General features: G+C 47.8%; 1 protein-coding gene across 1 annotated transcript; it reads left to right on the top strand.

Annotated features, from left to right (window-relative positions):
• Nucleotides 1-827: 827 nt before the first annotated feature.
• Nucleotides 828-10,026, top strand: LOC119003695 (transmembrane protein 98). The gene is made up of 6 exons (XM_037070215.1): nt 828-1,053; nt 2,163-2,294; nt 2,968-3,001; nt 4,694-4,809; nt 7,967-8,026; nt 9,237-10,026. The coding sequence occupies exons 1-6, from the start codon at nt 923-925 to the stop codon at nt 9,442-9,444; spliced, it is 681 nt and encodes a 226-aa protein (XP_036926110.1). The 5' UTR covers nt 828-922; the 3' UTR covers nt 9,445-10,026.
• The last annotated feature ends 7,663 nt before the right edge of the window (nt 10,027-17,689 follow it).

The following is a 17,689-nucleotide window of genomic DNA, read 5'->3' as shown; positions in this document are numbered from 1 at the left end:
GTCTGTGTCTTATTTATCTCCAGCCTCCAGAACCCAGTGCTTGGTGCACAGTAGATGGTCAGTGAGTATTTCTTAAAGGACAACCAGGAGCATTTGGACCCTCTAAGACATGGACCATAGACTTAAACCCAAATAGAGCCCCCAGAAACTCCTCCATCCAAGCACCATTTTCTGCAGGTGGGGAAGTTAAAACCCAGAGAGGGGAGGAGGCTTAAAGGGACACAAGCAGGAGGCCCACGATGACAGGACATGTGAACACGTACTTCTCGGAGATGCCCCTGTTGCTCCAGCCTGTGAGGTTAGAATAGCTGTGAAAGAACCTCCTGAGTGAAAACGTTCAATGGAGTATGAACAATTCAATTCCAGTTGTAAGTTCCAACCCTGAAACGGAGGCTGCTTCCTGACTATGTGAACTTGGACAAATTTCTTAAGGTGCCTGAACCTCAGGTTTTTCAACTATAAGATGGGGAACCAAACACCTGCCTCGTAGGGTCACTAGAAGAGTCACCACACAAGAGCCTGGCGGGGAGGAGACCCTCCGTAAACACAGCACCACCCTTCTCCCTGGGAGGTGCGTGCTCTTTCCTGCACTTGCAAAGGGGAAGACAGCAGTGCTAGTGAAGGTGTCTCCTCCTGTTCCAGGACAGAAGTCCATCATGGTCCACCTGGGGAGAAAAGCAAGTTTGGGGTAGGACATAAAACCCGTGTTGCTTCTGTTTGGGTCTTCTAGTCTCTGCAGGTGACTTGGGGCAGCATCATTTCATCTTGCAGAGACCCCCCCACCCCACCACTGCCGCAGCAGGTAAGACCCCACCGCCCCACTCTGTTCTGCAGCCTCTTTACCAGGCCTGCTCTGTGCTGTGTCTTTCAAGCTGCAGCTGGTGCGGGGGATGTGATCAGGACCCAGGGAGCTGCTGGAAGCATGGAGACCGTGGTCATTGTGGCCATAGGTGTGCTGGCCACCATCTTTCTGGCCTCCTTTGCAGCCTTGGTGGTGGTTTGCAGGCAGCGCTACTGCCGTCCTCGGGACCTGCTGCAGCGCTATGACTCCAAGTGAGTGCGCCTGGGCAGGGGGAGGACGATGGGGCGGGGGGGGGGGGGCAGTGCTTTGGGGACTCTGAGGAGAGAAAAGGATGTTTGGGGCTGGGCAACTGGCTCAGCTTTTTGTCTCTAAACTGACACCTGAAGGCTTTCCTTCCCCATAAAGTCCTTAGAGCTTAAGAATGTTTCTTAAGTCCCCCAACATCCTGAGCTACCTCTGACTCTGTCACTGAACTAATGAGAAAGTGACTCAACGTGTTCGCCTACCCTGAACTTGTGACTGTCTCTCTGAAACTGGCCACTTAGCATTTGGACAGGCCAAACTCTCCCCAGCCAAACTCACAGGAACAGAAATCTGATGCCCGCACTCCCGCCACACATCCACGCAGCACTCGGTGTTGTGAGGTCCCAGCACAGGACTGACTCTCTCTTAGCTCCGATTTCTTCATGAGGCACTGCATGTGCAAAACACTTTGTAAGCAAGGTCCTACTTTCAGTTTAGGGATGTTTTCACTGATCCTCCAGGGGCCATGGCATCCAACCCTTAGTTTCTCATACTCCTCCATTGAATCCTATCAGCATCTCTGTCGAGTGGATAAAAATCAGCAAACGCCCATTGTTATGCCCAGGAAAGCTCTGTTACTGAAAAGAAAGCTCTGGTACAGCGGGTGGTGTCACTTCCCCAGCAACACTAGGACGGGGAGGGGTCATGCGGCTGGACCAGTGTGGTTCTGGAGTGCGATTCTGCAGACCAAATCAGGGGCACAGCTAGGATAGGTGTCAGGAACGCTGGCTTCTCGGGAAAGGCAGACCTGAAGGGAAAATAAGGCACAAAAGGTTGTGGTTTGTCCTGAAGGAGGAGCCCTAACACGTCCATGTGGTGACCGCGGGTCACCTTGTTCTTCGTCACTTTGTTGTTGTTTTTGTGCCTCGTTTGCGCATGACTGTCAGTCACATGCTCTGCCTGTAACTGCAGTCCCGTTAGGGTCAGGTCTGGACCCAGGACAAGGGGACCCTGCTTTAACATACCACTGTCATCCTTTTGGGGGATACGGTGGCCTCCAGAGGAGTGGACAGCTGTCGTCCATCACAAAACGGCTTCCCTGGGCTCTTCCTTCCAGGCCCATCGTGGATCTCATCGGGGCCATGGAGACCCAGTCCGAGCCCTCGGAGTTGGAACTGGACGATGTCGTCATCAGCAACCCCCACATCGAGGCCATTCTGGAGAATGAAGACTGGGTTGAAGATGCCTCGTAAGGCCTTGGGATGGTTGGCTTTCCCGGAGCCCTCGGGGCGCAGCAAACGGGGCTCCCCGGGCCCTCTTCTGGCCTCCTTGGAGCTCTTGCCGGGGCACGCAGGAGCACCGCCTCAGTTCCTGCTCTTCTTCCTGCTCTCACAAAGGGGGAACCAGAGAATGACATAATGGTGTTTGTCCTGCACCCACCCTGCCACCATTTGTAGATCTGAACACTGACGATGCAGACAGGTGGCAAGAGTTGTTGTGAGGTCACCCTGCTATGCTTGGTGACCCTGGGGGTGCCCATGAGTCTGACAGGCAGGCTCCAGGGATGGAGCTGTCATCCTCAGTGTCTTCAGGGGTCTCTTCATCCAACAGGAGCCCCTCCATTCTCCCCACTCACTGGGCAGATGACTCTGGGCCACTGTGTGCAGGGCACTGGGGCAGGCCCTGCAGGTGTGAAACTGGTGTGGAGACAGAATTCCACTAAATACAGTATCTCAGAAACAACAGGGGTCTCTGTGCATGGTGCAGTGGGCCCCGGGTGGAGGTGGCGTCTCTAGTTGCCAGAGCATCCCTGCTCTCAGGTGGAGTCTGGGGTTTCAGAACTAGATGAGGAGCAGAGGTGGTGGCTGTGGGGAGGTGGGTCTCTAAACATAAGCTCTGACACATTCTTCTTGCCTCCCCAGGAGTCTCATGTCCCACTGCATTGCTGTCTTGAAGGTAATACTGGTGGATTGCCCCAGGAGTCAAAGGGGGGCGGTCACTGAGCACCCCTGTGTGCAGATTGGTAGAGTCGGAAGGGGCCTTAGGAATGGCACGGGACCCTTACAGGAGTCCTTTCTGAACCTGCCTGACACTTGGAGTTTCTAGTGTTTACTCCACTCCTACATGGAAGGTCTGTTATCCGTCAGAATTCCTGGAGCCCTTTCAAAGGCTTTAATCTCACCTGGTCCTCACAACACAGTGAGTGACCTGTGGGAGAGACCACGGGGTGGTCACCAGCCACTTTTTCACCCACTGTGGAGACAGCTGTGCGCCGAGTCTGAGTAGCTGCTGGGGGGAAATGGGGCTTTGCTCCTTCCCCCTGGGCACCTTCCCTCATTCACCGAGAGCTGGGCCTCTGTAGCGACTTGGGCTGTGTGTCTGGACTTCTCCGGTCACTAGAACGACCTTCACGAGCCCTCTTTGGCTTTGACGGTAGTCAGCAAATGGGATAATCAGCGTTAAAAAATTCATACCATGAGTACTTCAACTTGAAGATAGATTTTTCTTTATTTAATATTTTATTGTATTTGTTCTGTTACCCTTTATTCCTCCTATACCCTCTTCTACCTCCACCTACTGTACCCCCAACACGATTTTCTTTCTTTTATACTTGATCCCTCCATCCCTGTAACCCCTCCCCCAGCCAGAGCTGTCAGCCTGCTGTCCATGAGTTTGTCTCTATTTTGCTTGTCAGTTCACTTTTTCCATTAGATTCCACATATGAGTGAAGTCATATGNCTTTGGCTTTGACGGTAGTCAGCAAATGGGATAATCAGCGTTAAAAAATTCATACCATGAGTACTTCAACTTGAAGATAGATTTTTCTTTATTTAATATTTTATTGTATTTGTTCTGTTACCCTTTATTCCTCCTATACCCTCTTCTACCTCCACCTACTGTACCCCCAACACGATTTTCTTTCTTTTATAATTGATCCCTCCATCCCTGTAACCCCTTCCCCAGCCAGAGCTGTCAGCCTGCTGTCCATGAGTTTGTCTATTTTGCTTGTCAGTTCACTTTTTCCATTAGATTCCACATATGAGTGAAGTCATATGGCACTTGTCTTTCTTTGATTGGGTTATTTCGCTTAGCATAATACTCTCAGGTCCATTCATGCTGCAACAAAACATAAGATTTCCTTCTTTTATTACTGCTAAGTGGTGTTCCATCGCATAAATGTACCACAGTTTTTTTATTCACTCATCAACTGATGGGCACTTGGGCTGCTTCCAAATCTTGGCTGTTGTAAATAAAGCTGTGAACATAGTGGTGCATATATTGTTTTCAATTGGTGTTTTGGGTTTCTTTCGTTAAATTCCCAGAAGGGGAATTACTGGGTCATAAGGCAGCTCCATTTTGAATCTTTTGAGGAAATTCCATACTGTTTTCCACAGTGGCTGCACCAGTCTGCATTTCCTGACCCTGATCTGAGGTTTCTACCCCACCCTCCTCCCCCCAGCCAAGTTCTCAGTGTTTGCCTCTCCCAACTCATTCCTGTGTAGTTTGCACTTCAATCTGCGCATTTGGTTAGGGGGCCCAGCTGCGGGTTTGGATCCAAGGTGGGGATCATGTTTATCTTTGTGGGGGTGGCACAAACCTTTCGGGGGCTAGGTCACCCCCTCATCACCTCTCTCCCTGCTGTCTTAGATCTGTCACACTTTGACAGAAAAGCTTGTTGCCATGACAATGGGCTCCGGGGCCAAGATGAAGAATTCAGCCAGTGTCAGTGACATCATCGTGGTGGCCAAGCGGATCAGCCCCAGGTGAGTGGTCAGGGCCTTAAGTGCCCACACTCAATGGGGAGGGGGGGCCGGAAGCTGAGGTGGCTGGAGGCAGGGCCTGGCTCTTCCAGGAACCCACACAGGTGCCTTCAGTTATTTATGTCCTAATCACTCAGAACATCAGGAGGGTTTAGGCCTTGACACTCAAGCTGAGATGTCCTCACACAGCTGCCCCACCTCCACCCAGCAGGCTTTTTGGGAAACTGCAGCATCTGGCCAGTGCTGACTTCCATTCTGCAGACCCCGCTGTGGCTGCTCCATCTTCCTCAGTCCATCCCAGTGGGGGCTGCTTCCCTCCCTGTTGCCACGCCTTTGTCCTGGGCTCTGGGCCAGAAAGCTCATTTCCCACAGGGCCCACACCCCCACCTCAGTGGCCTCCTGGCCGTGTCCTGTCCCCCACCCATATCCATGCTGGAGACTAAGTTGGAGGTGGCTGTCACCCACTGCCTCCTCGTCCATGGCCCAGCCAGCAGCCTCCAGGACTGGGTGGGAGGTGAAGCCCTACATCACTGGGATCTCCCAAATTCCAGGCATCAGCAAAATCCCATGTGGGAGGCAAGCAGCAGATTGCAGTCAACAGCTACTCCCCATTGTGGACTCAATTTGGTGAAGAAATATAAAGCCCCTTTCTTAGAGAGCAGGGTTGTGCTAGGTTTGTGCTGCCACCTGGTGGCTGGTATGTGGATGTGCCTAAGCGGTGTTTTGTCTTTGTCCAGGATGATTTTCTCAATCAGCCACATGGCCTCCTCACTGGGAATGGTGGCGCTCCCTGAGCTCCAGGGTCCCTTGCTTTCTTGGTTGCTATGCCCTGGGTGAATCACAAGGACCCAGCGCTCTGGGGGAATATGAAAGAGTTGGTGAACTTGAACTCTGTCCAAGGACTTCAGTGAGCTGAGAAAGTGGGAGGGACAGCCCAGTATAGCTCTTGGCTTTCTGTGAAGCTCTCTTTGGTTGGGTATGGTTACATCGGTATCAGTAGAAAGCGAGTTCTCGTGGTTTTCCAAGGAAAAGAATTTCCTGAGACCCGTAGAAGAGGAAAGGGCTTGGTGGTGGTGAACTTTACTGATGATGTAAAAATAAGGGGGTTCCCCTCCTGACTTCCCAATGTTCCATCTCTGTCCATCTCATCATGTAAAAGGTCCAGTCTCGTCTTCAGTGGGGCCAGGATGAAGACCACTGCCAGAGTTTATCAAAATACAGCCCAGTCGAGCATCCGGCTGGCTTAGTGTGTGTTTCCAGCTGCAGTCCATTCCCGTGCTGCTGCACTCAGGCTCCCTCCTGGGGCCAGCGTGTAAAGTCTCCGTGGTCATGGGCCGTGCCGCTGCTAGGGCCACACGGCCATGGAGAAAACCCCTGAGTGCGCCATGTGGTTGCAGGTCACTGGGCAATAAAAGAGAAGGAGAGAGAAAGTGTGAGAAAGAGCACGCGAGAGCACGCTACTTAGTTCTCCAAGGAATATATTAGCTTTGGCTTGAAAAGATCAGGTGCTTTTTCAAAAAAAAAAAAAACCCAACCAACTTCCCAAGTTTTTGCAAGCTTTTTATAGGTCTACCCCCTGGTTAGACCGACAGGCCTCTGTGGTCAAGCATCTCCCGTGGTGCACACCAACGATCCGGTACCAGCCTCGGGAAGCAGCGTTAATCCCCTTGGCAGAGCAAGACTGAAACCCCCCGAGGCGTGAAGCTGTAGCTTCCTGATGGTGCAAACAGGCGCATGGTCCCCATTTTATTAAACTTGATGTCTAACTCCCTTTGCTCCCCTTTCTCATCAATAATTAGCTGATCACCAATGTAACAACATGGCTTATATTAGATTAGGTTGTCCCCTGACCTGCAAGACCCTCCAACACAGGCTCTGTGCAAGCACCAGACTGTCCTCAGGCCACTCGTTATTACAGAGACTCTGCATTGTTCATTCCGGAATGAACAGGAAGCTGGACCTTCCTCGTGCTTCCTGTCGCTCCCAAGAACCACCCAGGGGCCAAATTCATGATGCCACCTTGTAAGGCAGCATTGCCAGGAGGGGTTGGAGGAGGACAGATTCTGAGGATGAGTGGAGTTCTGGGTGACAAGGATTAGCAGTGGGGCTAGAGTGTGGGCGTGGACTTGACTTGATGCTCACTGGCCCTTCCTGCAGAGCCCTCGGGCGACTTCCAGAATGTTCCCTGCCATAACTCAGTCAGCATCCTTGCTTTGTCTTTTTGTCCTCACACTTCTTTCTCCTTCTGGCTGATTCATTCCACACGGTGTGTCGGTAGCACATTAGTTTTGAGGAAAGTGGCTTCACCTCCGGGCGCTGTGGAGAAAGGGGCCGGCCGAGCAGAGGCCGAGAGTGACCGTGTCTCTGCATTTCTGCATTTTCTCCCCAGCCCCTCAGCTCCGAGACAAGAACATTTAGAAATAAAATAATACATTATTATTTTTTCTCCCTGATAAGTGATCCAAGAGCAAAAGTTTGGAACAAGAACTTGTCCTATGCAAATCAGAGTAAACATTTTATTCCTTTCTGAACTAGTTTTTTAAAAAATTAACCATAAACTATACCATATGGTTAAAAAATATAATGAAACAGTTTGTATCCAAATTAAACTTAGGTTCTTTTAGTGTTACATATAACTTTTAATCATAGTCTCTTTAAGACACAAAAATATAAATACCTGTAAAAATTAAAACATGGCAGAATCTGATTATGTGAAAGTGGAGTGTCCCCGGATTCTGCCCCTCCCAATTCGTGCCGCTGACTGCTACTGAACAGCGAGTGTTTCTCCAGACTTCTCTCCTCCGCATTTCAGAAGTAGTTTGGTTATTTTTTTACACAAATGCTACCAATCAAACCTTATATATTGTTTGGCTGTGTGTCTTTTTACTTAATAGTGTATCTTGAACATCATCCCAGATGTTAGAACATGTTCTTTTTCAACTATTGGAACTAAAACCAAACCAGCAAACAAAATGCTCTCTAAACTGAACCCGAAGTCTCCCAAAGCCTGCACTGGAGAACACAGAAGCAGTGAGAGAAAGAACCACAGAAGACGTAGGCTTCAATATCAGAAAAGAACTGGGCTAAAGAAAGGTGGGAAGGAAGGGGGGTAAAGGAGACAAGGAGAGTGAAATACTGAATGTCCTTTGCCTCCTCTCAGAGTGGACGATGTTGTGAAATCGATGTACCCTCCGCTGGACCCGAAACTGCTGGATGCGCGGTGAGAGTGGTCATCCTCTCCATGCCGGGGCCTCACTGGCTGATCAGATCTGTGAGGTTGGCTGTTTGGGTGGGTTGAGGAGAAGGCTGTGGGCTGGATGCCTGGGCTGTCCTGGGCCTTGGGCACTGTTCAGTGTGGCGTGAATGGTCAGCCAAGCAGTGGGCCAAGCCTGACTGGGGTGTAGAGACCAGTCCTTGTCCTGAAACCCTGGAGAAGGAAGAACCAGGTTAGATTTCCAAATGTTATGATTACACATCTGGTCCCACTATGTCCTATCAGCGCCTCCCGTCCCTCCCATGTCCCCATCACACGCTCTCTGCTGTGTGAACTCTGGAAGAAACACGCCTGAGCTGTGAGTGCCACCCAGTGGGTCAGTGGGGCACGTGGTGAGGAATGAGAAGGAAATACCCAGGAAGCCCCACTGTGGTCCCCCTGGTACACAGTGCAAACTTCGCGTCTGAAGTGGCCGTCTTTCTGCACCAGACGTAAGCCCATCTCAAAGACCAGATTCTCTGTCTCTCGGATTTCTATGGCTATGTCCTAGACCTGTTGTGTGATGACTGCCAGCTGGGCATGGGAGGCTGCCGCTGGTTTCTCTGCCCCAGTGTTACAGCTGCGCAGTCCCAGATGCATTCTGCACCTGGGTGCAGTGATCTGTGATCTATATAACACAGTCCCAGATGCATTCTGCACGCTCACTGTGGGAAGGGTGTTCTACAGCGAATCTTCCCGTACAGCTGAAAATTCTTCCCCCTCACATGGGTTTTCTATAACTTTTTTTCTTTTAGAGTAGGGTAAACCTGCCCTGGGCCTGCCCTATTGATTCAGAGTGAATAAGTGGGAGTATGAGCTCATCCAACTGACTAGATCCAAATTGTCCCATAAAACCCTCTCCTGGAAGCTGTGAGTTGCTATACAGTAGAAAGTGGGTCCAGAGTCTTAAATAAGCTGATGAGACACAGCGTATGGTGCTTTCCCTGTAGAGTTATCGTGCACATTGGAGGCTCTGGGAAGGGCTTTAGTTCACCTTGTTGAAATTAGCCATTCCCAAATTTGTACGGACATGGTGCCACCTTTCACTCACACACTCACCAACCTCCTGGGGTAAGGACCCCAGTTTGGGGAACACACTCTAGACCTCCGACCATTTGGGCTTTGGTACAAAGTCCCGTGTTTCCTAGGGCATCTGATTCTGTTTGTTTTCTTCTAGGACAACTGCCCTGCTCCTGTCTGTCAGTCATCTGGTGCTGGTGACCAGGAATGCCTGCCACCTGAGCGGGGGCCTGGATTGGGTTGACCAGTCACTGTCAGCCGCCGAGGAGCACTTGGAAGTCCTGCGAGAAGCAGCCCTGGCTTCTGAGCCAGATAAGGGCCTCCCGGACCCTGAGGGCTTCCTGCAGGAGCAGTCTGCCATTTAGTGCCTGCTGCTGTCTGTGGGTGGCCCAGCCAAGCCTTCCCCGTTTCTATATTTGGTAGTTTTACACAGTTTGGGAGCCCTACTGTGTGCAGAGGAGAGCAGGAGAGCCCCTGAGTGGATGCCTCTGTCGCCGTTGCAGTTGCAGCGCTGGCTGGTGAGTGGCAGTCTAACATCACAGTTAGGGGAGACGTCACCCTCTGTGCGCCAGACCTCTGGAGACTCGTGGACTCTAATCTTCATTTGTCCCTCGCTGAGTGCTTTTAGGAAAATTGAGCCACCGAGAATCAGGAGGTTTCACATGACAATCAGCCGTTCTGGCTTTCTTGGACAATCAGAAGGTGAGACAACTCTGATCTGTGTCTTCCAAAGAGGACAAGCAACTGGAACGCAGAAGGAGCTGCCTGTTTGGACAGGACTTGTGCTGTGTCACCTGGCCTGTCTCTCTCACTTGTATCACCTGCCTGGTCCCCCCTCCCCTTCACAGCTGCGGGTGTGAAGGTGAGCACTGCAGAGCTGAGTATTCCCTGTTCTTCATTGTGCCCGAAATTTTCCCCAGCTACCTCCAGGTGGATAGTAAATGTATTCTTGGCCTTCTCTCAAGTGTGTGGTTACTGAGACAAATCCAAATGCGTGTGGGACACTTGTGTCTGAGGACTGAGGGTGGAAGCAGAGAGCCTAGGGATCCTTAGAGTGCCCTGTGCATATGACTGAAAATATTTAAAAGGTTCCTGAATTCAGGCAGAGTTGAAGATACCATCCTACAGTAATTTTTCCATTTTCTTATTTTTTATTTTCCCATTATAGTTGGCATACAATATTAAATATTTTCAAGTATATACCACAGTGATTAGACATTATATAATTTACTAAGTAGTTATCCCAAAAAATCTCGTACCTACCTGGCACCATACATAATTAGAATACTATTGTCTATATTCCATACATCATACTTTACATCCCTTAACTATTCTGTACCTACCAATTGGTATTTCTTAATCCCTTTATCTTTTTCATCACCCCACCCCTCTCCCATATGGCAACTATCCTAATTGTCTCTGAATGTATGAGTCTGTATCTGTTCTGTTTGTCCATTTATTTTTTCAGATCCAACTGTTTACAAATATTTATTTATTGCCACTTTATTATTCATAATTTAGATTCTTCTTCTTCTTCTTCAAGAAGACTGTTTAACATTTCATGTAATACTGGTTTGGTGGTGATGAACTCCCTTAGCTCTTTCTTGTCTGGAAAGCTCTTTATATGTCTTTATATTTTAAATGATAGCTTTGCTGCGTGGGGGTATGTTCTTGCTTTTTATAACTTTGAATAATTCTTCCCAATCTCTTCTGGACTGTAAAATTTCTTTTTAGAAATCAGCTGACAGTATTATGGGAGCTCCCTTGTAGATAACTGTTTTTCTCTTGCTGCTTTTAAGGTTGTCTCTTTGTCTTTAATCTTTTGCATCTTAATTATGGTGTGTTTTGGTGTAGGCCTCTTTGGTTTCATCTTGTTTGAGACTGTACTTTCTTTATATGTCTATTTCCTTCTCCAGTTTAGGAAAGTTTTCAGTCATTATTTTTTTCAAGTAGGTTTCAATTTCTTCCTCTTTCTCTTCTTCTGGTGCTCCCATGATGTGACTATTGGTACGCTTGAAGTTGTCCCAGAGGCTCCTTAAACTAACATCATTTTTTTTATTCTTTTTTTTTGCTGTTCTGATTGGGTATTTTTTGTTTCCTTATATTCCAAATTGCTCATTTGATTCTCAGCCACATCGACTTTACTCTTGATTCACTGTTAATTATTCCTCATTTCAGTTAATTGACACTGAAAACAGCTTGAATGGGCCTACAAGTTGAGTTGGGGGGCAGGATCTCATAGAGCCACGAGGGTAGGGTGAACAGTGACAGCCAGGGATATGGAGACTCACATATGGTACCTACTTGCTGCCACTATGGGTGAGTAGGTGGCAGTGGTGTCAGAAAAGGAATAAGGGCCTCTGCCAGCACTTTTGTGTGGCAAAAAGCTGTCCTCCCCCACCCCCACAGCTCTTGCCTTGATACCAGACAATTCACTTCCTTCCACATGTCTCAGGTTCCTTTCGAAGTACTGCCCCAGGGCTGGAGTTCACAGGGAGTGAGTCCAGGTAAGTTCATGTACAGGCCTTTTTAAGAGGAATGCCTGGGACTCCAGAAACCCTCTATCTTACTCAGTGACAATCTCTGCTGGGTTTTACAAATGGAATTTACAGGGACTTCTCTTCCTGGCATTGGAACCATGGGCTGGAGTACCTGGTGTTGAGTTCAGACCCCTAATTCCTCAAGGGGCACCTCTGCAGCCAAGATGTCCCCCCCAATTTTTATTAGCCACATGTGGGTGTGGCCTATTATATGTCTCCACCCCTCCTACCAGTCTCAATGTGGCTTCTTCTTTAAATCCCTAATTGTAGGACATCCATTCAGTTAGATTTGTGAAAGTTCTGAATGATGGTTGTTCTGTAGTTAAGTCGAAATTCTGATGTAGTTGTGGGAGGATTTGAGTGCTGCATTTACCTATGCCGCCATCTTGATGGGAAGTCTCGGGCTTCTCACTTTCATTCTTTGAATGGTTTTTAGTGATTTCTGCATCAATCCCCCAACTTTACCACATCTCTCTCTGCTCTTCTTCATTTACTTCTGCAAGTGGGATTTTGCTTCTTACACCTTTTGGCTTGATTGTCTCCTATGAGAGGTTTTTTCACACTGTCTTTCCAGATAAGCCTCATTTGGCTTATGAAGAGTGAAGCAGACTTCCTTTCCCTTGACCACCATTGTTGGTGGACCGGTAATTTTCTCTTGACCTGATGAAATCCTCACCTGGGAGAACACATCCCACACCCACCATGTTGGAGCCCATGGGCTCCTTAAAAGATATCTGTTTTGAAATTAGGAACATGAGACTCAGCAAAGAAGAAATTGATACCTAAGAAGGGGAACAAACTGTTCAACCTCACGCAGCTAGTGAGGAAAGAACTGGGAGGAGAACACATGCCAAGGACTTCCCAGTTCACTGCTTGCCCAGTGCTCCACCTTGACAGTTGGGCAGTGGGCCAGTGCAAGGGTGAGCTCTGGATCCTGCTCTCAGGAAGTGATCATAAAAGACCTCTTGGTGAGCCTATGACCCTGGCCTGCTGGTCTGCTGGGTTAATGTTCCAGGATGGCAGACGAATAGAAGCATCACCATGGTTCTATTTGTGTGTAGGGTGTCAGCTATAGGGACTCTAAGAATAAGATTCAGCAACAACTTCCCTTGCACACTGGACACAAGATATGAAATTTCTTTCCAGTGTTTTTCTGGTTTGGATATGCCTTTAGTCTAGCGTCCGTGTTCTACTTGGATGAGAAGTTCAGCTATTGGGCAAAACTCCATTATTCCATTCAACTTCAACCTTGTGCCTCCTGCACAGGTTGGATTGGGTGATATGTGTGTGTGTACATGTGCCCAAGTTCAAGGGTGGGGGTTTCTTACTGCTTAAGCTAAGACTAAAAGGAGGCCTATGTTGTTGGGAAAGAGGCAACATTTTTCTTTTATACCTTTCTTTTGAAATTCCATTAAAACTTTCTCTTCCTGTGATGAAGGCATGTTAGAGTATGTGTAGTACCTCCTGCCATTCCCCTCTTTGCTCCTGTTCAAAAAGACAAGTGTCTAGACTGGCTAGACAAAGGCTGATATTCACTGGGTCACCTTTTATGGGTGGGAGGGGCTACTGTTGCTCAGAATCGGGAACCAGGTCAGCCACTTCTTCCCTGACTTCAACCCTCCTCAGGGAGCTCTCCTCTTACTGTCTCAGTGTGGAGCACATTTGGTCTGAGTTTGGCTACCTTCTAGAAGGTTTGCATCCTTGTCTGTATAGTGGAGCTGAGCTTCCTCTGTTGGCCAGCTTTGTGGTCACATCTCTGCAGGCAAACTTTGGCTGCTTGTGAGGGGTATGTTCTAATATCTAGATTTGGGAGCTAGAAGTCCCAATTGTATCCTTGCCATTGATCTGAATTCTCCAATACAGATTATAGGCAAGCCTGTAGTTTGAAGCCTGGAACATTGCATAGGATAAGAAGAGACCTGATATTTGCTTATTTGGCATATGATCCTGTGTGTCCATGTCATTGATCTGATCTCATTGGAGCTTGGAGGAGAGAAGAGTACTCTCTTTTTTTTTGTTTACGGAGACTCAAAATACCATGAGAAAAATCAGCAGGTGGGTGGACTGAGGAAGCATAGCTAGGGGATGATAGTGTTAGGCACGACCACGTCGCTCATCAAACCAAACCACAACGTCTTGTCTTACAGGTCGGGAAACTGAGTGTCGTCCAGAGGTGAGATGGCCGGTCCAACACCACAGAAAGTACAAGCAAAGAGGGAACTGGACACAGACCAGTCTGTGCTGTATGTCAGGGTGTTTTGACAGCAGCACTACTGACTTTAGGCAGAATAATTATTGGTCACAGGGGCCTGTGCTGTGCATTGTAGGAGGTTTAGCAGCAAACTGACTTCTACCCACTCATTGCCAGGAGCATTCCTCTGCCCAGTTGTGCTCATCAAAAATGTCTTCAGACTTTGCTAAGTGGCCCCTGGGGGACAAAAGGCCCCTTGATCACCACGAACTTGGAGTCCAGCTCTTCCCTTGCAGTTTGGGAGAGAATAACTTTTGGATGCTAAGTAAAGAACGTGTTTCCTCCCAACCCCCCAGCACCTTGGGAGAACTCTGCTGGGGTCCCTGATCTCAGCCTGGAGAGAACAGCCCTCAGATGGGTGAGGGGAAGGTGCCAGAGGGAACGCAGCTAAGCCAGACCTTCTAGAATGTCCATACCTATCCTAATCTCACAGCTGGAGACTTAGGCACTCAGAGGGCTGAACCCATAGGACCCAGTGTGAGTTCTCTTACACTCATCACAGGGAGCCCCACATGGTGCCCAGGATAACCGTCCCCCAGTTTGTGCTCTGGGCTCTTGGGCAATGCCTGAGGGCTCCTCTTACATACTCTTTGCTAATTACAAGATCAGTATGTTAATAGGAAGTTATGTTTTAGAAAGCTCGATGTGCTCCCTGCCCTCACTCCGACTGGCGTGAGCCCTGGAGAGATTTGCTTTCCCTCTGGGTATCTCCATCCTCACATTCATGAATTGGGGGTGTTGGATGCTCCAGTGATGAGCAATCTTCCCACCATTGCCATCAGCCTCCACACCCCATCCTTGAGAATCAAACAGAGCAAATAAAGATGTTTATAGGTAATGTTTATTGTGATAAGAGTAGCATTATTGAGTCTAATGCAGGAAAATATATTTTTTTTTAAATTTTATTTATTCACTTATTTTTAGAATGAGGGGAAGAGAGAGAGAAAGAGAGGGAGAGAAACATCAATGTGCAAGAGAAACATTGATCAGTTGCCTCCCGCATGCCCCCTACTGGGGACCTGGCTATGCCCTGATCAAGAATCAAACCAACAGCCTTTCAATTCAAAGGCTGGCACTCAATCCACTGAGCCACACCAGCCAGAGCACAAAATGTGTATTCTTAAAGCTCAGAATAACCTGTTTCACTGACAGGAAGGATGTTAATAAAAATGACTTGTTAAGCCACTAAAAATATTAATAATAGAGTTTTAAATATATATTTTATTGATTATGCTATTAGTTTCCCATTTTTCCCTCCCCTTTATTCCCCTTTGCCCTATGCCCCTCTCCCACCAGCATTCCCCTGCCTTAGTTCATATTCATGGGTCGTACATATTTCTTTGGCTTCTCCATTTCCCATACTATTCTTAACCTCCCCCTGTCTATTTTGTACATACCATTTATGCCTCTATTCCCTGTACTTTTTCCCCTAGTCTCCCTCCTCCGCACCAAGCACATAACCCTCCATGTGGTCTCCATTTCTGTGATTCTGTTCCTGTTCTAGTTGTTTACTTAGTTAGTTTTGGGTTTTGGTTTTGTTTTTAGGTTCAGTTGTTGATACTTGTGAGTTTGTTGTCATTTTACTGTTCATTGTTGTGATCTTCTTTTTCTTAGATAAGTCACTTTCACATTTCATATAATAATGGCTTTGTGATGATGAACTTCTTTAACTTAACCTTACCTGGGAAGCACTTTATCTGCCCTTCCATTCTAAATGATAGCTTTGCTGGATAGAGCAATCTTGGATGTAGGTCTTTGGATTCCATGACTTGGAATACTTCTTTCCAAACCCTTCTTGCCTGCAAGTTTTCTCTGGAGAAATAGCTCATAGTCTTATGGGAACTCCCTTGTAGGTAACTGTCTCCTTTTCTCTTGCTGCTTTTAAGATTCTTTCCCTCTAATCTTGGGTAATGTAATTATGATGTGCCTTGGTGTATTCCTCCTTGGGTCCAACTTCTTTGGGATTCTCTGAGCTTTCTGGACTTCCTAGAAGTCTGTTTCTTTTGCCAGATTGGGGAAGTTCTTCACTATTTTTTCAAATAAGTTTTCATTTTCTTGCTCTTCCTCTTCTCCTTCAGGCACTCCTATGATTCGGATGTTGGAATATTTAACATTGTCCTGGAGGTTCCTAAGCCTCTCCTCATTTTTTTAAAATTCTTTTTCTTCATTCTGTTCTGGTTGAATGTTTCTTTCTTCCTTCTGCTCCAAACCATTGGTTTGGGTCCTGGTTTTCTTCTTGTCATTGTTGTTTCTCTGTATATTTTCCTTTATTTCACTTTTTATAGCCTTTATTTTTTTCCTCCATTTTGTGACCATACTCAACCAATTCTGTGAGCATCCTGATGTGCTTTGAACTGTGCACCTGATAAGTTGGCTATTTCTTCATCACTTAGTTGTATTTTATATGGAGCTTTGATTTGTTCTTTCATTTGGGCCATATTTTTTGTCTCAGCACACCTGTTATGTTCTAAAGGGTAGAGCCTTCATACTCACCAGGGTAGGTCAATCCATGTCCCTGCATTGTGATGCTGTATGTGAGGGAGAGATCTAAGAGGTAATAACGCAGCTTGCTCAGCTCTTGGCCAGCTTTCAGTCACTTCCCACACTACTCACAAGCAAATTGGGCCCTTCTGGTGCTGATTCCCAGGTGGGTGGATTTGTGTACACTCTAGAAGCCCGTGGGTCTCTCCAATAAACTCTCCTGTGAGGCTGAAAGTTCCTCCCACCACCACAACCCCCGCAGGTTTTTACAATCAGAGGTTTGAGGCTTTATTTCCCTGCACTGGAATCCTGGGTTGCATGGTCTATCTCCCTCCCCAGTTGTTCCTCCCAGTTTATCCACATGCAAATGTGGGACCACCCAGTCCACCAGCCACTGCTTCACCCATGCTGGTCCTCCAGCTGCCGCCTTCTCACAACTCCTCTCTGCCTCGGCTGCCCATCTCCTCCCTTCCTACCAGTCTGGATGAATGTTTCTTAACTTCTTGGCTGTCGGACTCCCATAGGGTTCCATTTTCTGGCAGTTGTGGTTATTTTTTGTTTTTAAATTTGTTGTTGTCCTTTTTTTGGTTGCATGAGGAGGCAAAGTGTATCTACCTATGCTTCCATCTTGGCCAGAAGTCTCTAATATTGAGGAGCAGCAAATGGAGGTTGGTTTCTAATCCTTTATCCTAAAATTATACCATCATTCATATGGTACGATGAGACAGGCCACAGCTTAAGCATCACTGGGCATGGTCCTAACAGTCTCTTAGGTCTGATGTGTGCTACTTATATTTTTGTGTGCGAGGAGAATGCCCACTGGTGATAAGTCCTCAAGCCTTGCCAAAGCTGAAGGTCCAGGGGCAGCTGCAGAAAAGCGTAGAGAATCTTTGGGACAAGACCCAAGCTAGTTTATTAGAGAGTAGCCAGAGCATCTCATTTTTAGAGGCTTCCAAGAGGCAGGGATGAATCTTGGGCTTTGCAGTCAGCGAACTTGAGTCAGACTTGGTTTCAAATCTCTGCTTCAGTCAGTACCTTGGGTGAGTTACTTCTTTCAGTTTTTTTATCTGTGACACTGAGGTGACACTGCCCACCTCTCAGGTTTGTTCTGGGGGTGAGTGAAGGGCGTGGGGGTTGAGAGAGTGATTGAAGATGAAGCTGGAAAGGCAGGGTGCAATGATGAAGAGGGTGTGTAGCCTGCATTCTCATTTAAGATCTCCATGAGATCACAAACATTGCCAACCCCCCTGGGGAATGTTTGGTGGACTCTGCGACCCTCCCACCTTCACACACACGTGTGCACACACACACACATCCATTTTCCATACAGGAAAGCTA

The sequence above is a fragment of the Sturnira hondurensis genome, unplaced genomic scaffold (genome assembly GCF_014824575.4).
Source record: "Sturnira hondurensis isolate 20B ecotype Veracruz unplaced genomic scaffold, ASM1482457v3 Scaffold0018728, whole genome shotgun sequence".
Classification (NCBI taxonomy): domain Eukaryota; kingdom Metazoa; phylum Chordata; class Mammalia; order Chiroptera; family Phyllostomidae; genus Sturnira; species Sturnira hondurensis.
Note: the sequence above shows the minus strand (reverse complement) of the source record. Positions and strands in the feature narration are given on the sequence as shown.

Bases quoted from the DNA above. Each gene is read 5' to 3' on its own strand.
- LOC119003695 (XM_037070215.1), top strand. From the start codon at position 923: ATGGAGACCGTGGTCATTGTGGCCATAGGTGTGCTGGCCACCATCTTT. The intron at 3,002-4,693 runs GTAATACTGGTG...CTGCTGTCTTAG, and splicing joins ACTGCATTGCTGTCTTGAAG to ATCTGTCACACTTTGACAGA. The intron at 8,027-9,236 runs GTGAGAGTGGTC...GTTTTCTTCTAG, and splicing joins CCGAAACTGCTGGATGCGCG to GACAACTGCCCTGCTCCTGT.